Source organism: Anabas testudineus, chromosome 6 (genome assembly GCF_900324465.2).
Source record: "Anabas testudineus chromosome 6, fAnaTes1.2, whole genome shotgun sequence".
Lineage (NCBI taxonomy): Eukaryota > Metazoa > Chordata > Actinopteri > Anabantiformes > Anabantidae > Anabas > Anabas testudineus.
Genome location: NC_046615.1, coordinates 5,156,953 through 5,162,952, shown reverse-complemented (window position 1 = coordinate 5,162,952; position 6,000 = coordinate 5,156,953). Strand labels below are relative to the sequence as shown.

The 6,000-nt window shown below is 39.0% G+C and overlaps 1 protein-coding gene across 4 annotated transcripts in view; it reads right to left on the bottom strand.

The window, feature by feature from the left end:
* Window positions 1-2,625: 2,625 nt before the first annotated feature.
* The window catches only part of cbfb (core-binding factor subunit beta), a 28,070-nt gene continuing 24,695 nt past the window's right edge, over window positions 2,626-6,000 (bottom strand). For 2 of the 4 annotated variants that reach the window (XM_026365876.1, XM_026365874.1), the window contains one exon: window positions 2,626-3,352. Coding sequence is in view for 2 of the 4 variants with exons in the window: in XM_026365874.1 (XP_026221659.1) it covers window positions 3,281-3,352 (72 nt within the window). In the remaining 2 variants the exon portion in view is untranslated. The remainder of the gene's footprint in view (window positions 3,353-6,000) is intronic. The other 2 variants (XM_026365877.1, XM_026365875.1) reach the window with 1 other exon arrangement.

Below are 6,000 nucleotides of genomic sequence, written 5' to 3'. Positions count from 1 at the left end.
ACCTGAATTAAAGAATCCCAGTCAGTCAAGGACACCGTTCATGTGAGCTTATGACAGCTTGAACTAACATGACCTGAGCCTTATCTTGTCCCACAACTCATTTTATCCTATTTCCACCCATTCACATCCTCATTCAGACTCAGACTATGACTCTCCACTACTGTGACGACAGTACCTTGTCAACATGACAATATCAGACTCAGCCGACACACACAAAAATCCACCCTGTATCATGCTGAAGGTGTCCTCAGACAGGAAGTGTGTTTGCCACACTCTTGAACTAATTAAGCAGCGTGTCACAAGGCCAGCAGATTTTGCAGGATCAGTACTGAGAAAAAAATGAGAACATTTAAGCTTTTCTCCCCAGTCTCCTAAAGCTTTGTTGGAAAAAATGAACCAAAGCCGCCAATGAGAAAGTGAATTTACTGAACTGAGCTTACCTCCTCTAAACATGCGTAAGGAAGAAAACTCAGCATTGTGTTTTTGTCATGCCCTGAGCTTGATGATTTGGCCTTTTTAAGTAGTGAAGCTGTGAAACCTGATAAACTTTTTCTACTATGGCAGTTTAAACATTTCCTTTTAGGGTTTTTTGCATCTTAAACTCCTTTTAAGTGATAAAACCTCTCTGTAACGCGTCGAGTTGCGGTATTGTCACACAGTTTATCATGTAGCTATCTTTCAATTAAATTGACACTTTTTATTTTGAATTTTAACCATTATTCAACATTTCTTTACACCAAAACATCTTAGAAAATGATGCAAACGCGTATCATAAAATCATCATCAGTTTCCTTAGTCCATGTAAAACATTACAATTCTTAATAAGTCAGACTGAGAGGACAGAAAAGCATGAACAAAAGATTTTGTTGGTTATAATAGTTAATAATAAAACCACTGGGGTCAGCAAAGGTAAAACAAACTGGGAAATGAAAAGAGCTTCTAATACGCAATATAAAACATGAAGATCACCTGGCAACAGGCAATGAGTTAATCCACATTCATGTATTTAACCCAGGAAGTGGATTTCCTTTAAAAAAAAAAAAAACAACATTAATAACAAGAACACATGAAAAACAAAAGCAACAAAGGTCCTCAAAACTCCCAAATCTCAACTATACATGAAATAGCCTACGATCGCTACTACTAGTTGATAACAAAGCTGAAAGATGAACAAAAATGAATACATACTGTATACAGAGGTGAGAAGTAATATAAAAAGTAAACATCATGACTTTCACACAAAACGAAAAGAGAACAACACATATCATTTTATCACACTAGTGCTGTAACAGGACAGGGAATAGACATACAGTGGGTTTAATGATGAGGAATATCTTGGTGATTGATTGATTTATCAATAGATGGATTCTACACTGGATCTGTACCAGAGACTATAGATCCGGCTTTGAGAAATTATTCAGAATCCAACTTTTCTATAAGAGAACTGACATATATGATGTGTACGGTGTGTGTAGAGCTTGTGTTTAAGATGATATCCATTTGATTATCAGCCTATCCATTTAAAACCAAAAGGGCCAGTTTCCAGTTGGGTTTTTAAAATAGCTATTCAGCTTACAAAGTAGTCCATTGTTTGTTAAACATTTTCTAATCCTTCAGTTTTACTGAACACTTGAACCAAGTTTGGAGATTCGAGGTTTGTACTGAACGGTGGTGCTATGTCATGATGGCGACAAGGCGACTTTCTTGGTTCAGGTTCAGGGCTGTGCACAGATTCTAAAGGACAAGCGCTAAAATGAGGTGGCACCACATGCATGCTCATTTATGCCTGACAGTCAAACAAAACCAAAGCAACGCTGAGCTGATCACGAGGTGGCACATTAGTCAACCAGGGATTGCTCAACCTGCCCGGCACTGACCTGAGGTCAAACATGAAACATGGAATACACGCTTTGTCGAGCATGCTATTGATTGGGTCCACCTTAATTTAGCTTCACAACAACATAGCCTTAAATCACCCATTTATTCCTCATCAAAGCACTGTAATGAAAATGTTTTCTTTAAATAGGCTGCATAGAGATCATATTGTAAGTAGGCCTGTGTTTGGTTTCATGCATCTAAAGAAAATCCACGTGGAGGCCAAGACAGATTGTATCACATAGTGCAAAACCCCTCGTAAGACAAAGGACGTTTGAGTTGACCCCCCCCCCCCCCCCCCCCGCCCCACAAGCACATTTCCATGAGTTAAAGATAGCAGAGTTTCTAGCAGTTTTCTTTGTTTACCGTCCTTCCTCGAGGTTGTTGCTACATAACCTGTGATTCTATTGTCACCACAGTGATGTTTTAAGAGGTCATGAACATTACTGTACAGCAAGCACTTCCTAACCCTACGACATGGCAGAATGCTCTCTGGATGCTCTCGTCGTACATGCCCACTTTCTATTTTTTTTAAATGTGTCTCAGTTTCCCCCCCTTCTCCCCCCCCCCTCCCCCCTCCCCCCTCTTCCCCTTTCCAGCAAAAGTGAACTTTGGTCTCAGAAAACAGCAGGTTTCAGGAAGTGAGCTAGCTACACAGTGGGCGGTGAACACGGGCATATTCACAAATGTGAAGTGTTGCACAACATTGAACAATGCAAAAGCTTTTCTTTTTTCTGTTTTCACAAAGTGTCAACACCTCACTTTTGATGCACGCTCTACTGGTATTCCTGACCAACAAGCCCTGACCGTGACCCTGAGCCAAACACATCTCTCTTTCCTTTCCTTCTTCCAGCTCCTGTCCTTCCTCCTCCACCACCTGTTAATGAAATCTACACAATACAACCATCTCCCTCCATTTCAACATCTTGTATTAATAGAAAATATACTTTTGATACTTGAAACTAACCTTATCCATTTAATAATTTTTGACAAGGACAAAATATATCAAAGATCTTGACTTACTTGCTATTTTCTTTATGTATCTTAAACAACCATTTTACTTGAAAAACTCTAAATGTGTCTAAATGTCACATTTGCCATGTAATGCTAAATCAACTACTCATGTTCCTTCCTCTGTATTTAAATAAAATCAACTCCAGGTCTGTTGTAGCCTTAATTCTTTTAATCCTTCGTTTCTATTGCTTTTGTTCACTTTCAATTCAACCAATTCAGGCCGTTTTGCTTTTCTACATTCAAATATTCAAAAAATGTTTGATTTGAAAACTGTCCTATCAAACCTGTTAAGAAATAATGGTGAACAACTGCAGTTTCTTTTTGATTTTGTTTTCAGTCGATTGTATTGAAAGTGAATTGTCTGCCAGCCCCTTCCTCCTTCCACTCGTCCTCAGCGCATCTTGTGTTCCACGTCAGCGTTGGCCATGTTTGAGCCAGGGCTGGGGTCCTGCTGTCGTCTGGACTGGGGAGAGAGAGGGATGGAAGGATGAAAGATGACAGAAGAGAAGAGAGGATGGAAGAACATCAGGGGAGAATGGGAGAGAAGGAGATAGAGATGTAGAGAGAAGGGTATTGCAGTAGTAGACAGATAAGAAGGCAATAGAAGATAGTAAGAAAGGGATCAGAGAGAAAAAGACAATACATTAAGTACAAATGTTCACTTCTTAATATCAAAAAAATGTTGGTGTCTTTGCATGCTAGCTGCATTTCATTGTATAAAATTTAATCAAATCTAAAACTGCCTTCAGTGTCGTTTTATCTTTTGTTTTATAGTTTGCTGTGTGTAAAACCTCCTGGTGACCTTGGAAAGGAAAATACTTATCTAATAGTTTAATCATGAACTCTTATAAAACCTTGTATAAAGCATAGACAGTTACCAGATGCTTCCTGAAACAATAATACTATTGAAATCATAATTGTATGTACAATATACTGTTTGTACATGTGTATGAATAATAAAAATAAAGAGGCCTTTTCATTTAAATGTAAATATAAAATAAATCCTTTTGAGATGTGCAGGTCACACGTTTGATCTGTTCATAAGTGTAAAAATTAAAAATACAGACATCTTTGTGCTTATTATACAATATATGATAAATATTTGGTCAATAAATCACTGTTCACAATTCTTATGAAAGTCAGTTAATGGATAAAAAAATAACTAAAGAAAAACAAACAATGTTTGTATTGGGGGGTTTGTACAGAATTGATGTGGAGGCTTCTGTCTTTTATCATTTAATTATGAACTGGCCATGTCAGATTATGTTTTGGGTTTAACATTGAATAAAAAATGTTTTACCTACTATATATAAATAACCTTAATAAGATATTATGATATTGGTTTATATCAATATTATAGTGTGTTAATGAAATGTCAACTTCACTTGCTTCCTATGGTTCTAGTTTGGGAAGTTTGCTCTTTTTCATAATGTTGTACTCCCCCTGAACTTCTCCAGTGACTTCAACTTAACTGAAAAACTCCAGATGATGCCGTCCAGAGGAATTTTCCAAAAGGAAATATAATATCCTTCACATAAGACTTTGCACTTCTTCGAACTGTCACTAGAGGAAGCCAGAGAGCTTTTTCTGTAGGAGGCTCAGTGCTGCTGTTTATACACTACTGATGTTGATATTTTAGTCAAGGTGGCTGGCCGACAGACAGGCAGAAAGACAGATACAAACACAGATAAACACTCACACACACACGCAAACACACACACCAAGTGGATCATTAGGTCATCATTAGAAGCAGTCTGTGTCAGAAGACTTTTAAATATATTTCATGACTGGATGTAGTGTACGTGTGCCTGTGGGATGACTCGCTCCTGTTGTAAAAAAATATTTGCGGTTATATGTTTACACTCGGGCTAAGTGATAGCTGAGGGAATTTAACAGGGTCTGGAGAGAGGGAGAAAGGGGGGAGAAAGGAGAGGGACGTGAGAATGTGTGGGGAGAGGTGAGGCTGGGGGGAGAGCAGACAGAAATGCAGACAGAGATAGTAAAGGGGTTGCTTAGGTCAACTGGAATGTAGTTTGTGTCATCTCAGTGACTCACCATAATAGAAACATACACGCAGTCACATGCACACACACACACATACACACACATACAGTACGTCATACTACCATTTTGACTCCTCACAGCCAGACTGACTCCAGGTTCTGTCAAACTGCTGCCATTCAATATCCACACGTGTGGCTCACTCAGAACTACTCGAATGTGCATCAAAGTGGAGTCACAATGAATGAACGCCGATCGATACAGCGCCATCTGTGCTCTGTGTCAGGTCAGACATGTCCGCCTGTGCAGTGAATTATGTTTTGGTAATCTTTCATCCTGTCCACACTGTCCCTGAAGAAGCTCTTCCTAAAATGAAAGCATGAGAGGACACACTCTTCGTTCTGAGTAAAAATACATTCTAATATAAGGCTTCAGCAGCCTGACTTAGACGAGTACAGAGGGTATGGTCCCACTCAGGACGTACAGTGATTAGTTTTACTTGTTTTTGTTTTGGTAGATCACATCTTGAGTCAACTCGACCTCAGTGAGCAGTCTTTACCACCTAGCTACCAGTAAACATAGACATAAAATACTGTTTCAAAACACTGATTGTTGGTTGATTAACATGTCTAGTCTGCTTTTCATACGTTTTAACCAGTGGCTTCTCTGCATGAATCTTCATAAAACACATTTAAAATACCTTCAATGATGGACATAATTCGTTTTCACTGAGCACAGTTGCTGTTGCATCACAGCTGTTTGCAGTTTAGGGAGTTATCTTTGCTAATCACAAAAGCAGGAGAGCTTTTTGTATTGATCTACACACAGATGGAAGTCTGCTGGGCCACTATTGGCTGCTTAACCACAACTCAGTACTGGAGAAGTCAGTTTGTGTGTGTGTGTGTGTGTGTGTTGATGAGCAGATATGCTGTATCTGCGAGTTTGTGCACATGTGCGCCTGTATGGTATCTGAATGTGTCTGTGAATATGTGTGCCTGTGTGTGTGTGTGTGTGTGTGTGTGTGTAAGGAGAAGCAGGGGGGTCTGATGACAATCAATACTAATGATATATTAATGCTTTCAGTGCCAGCTCATCATTCACCACCAAATC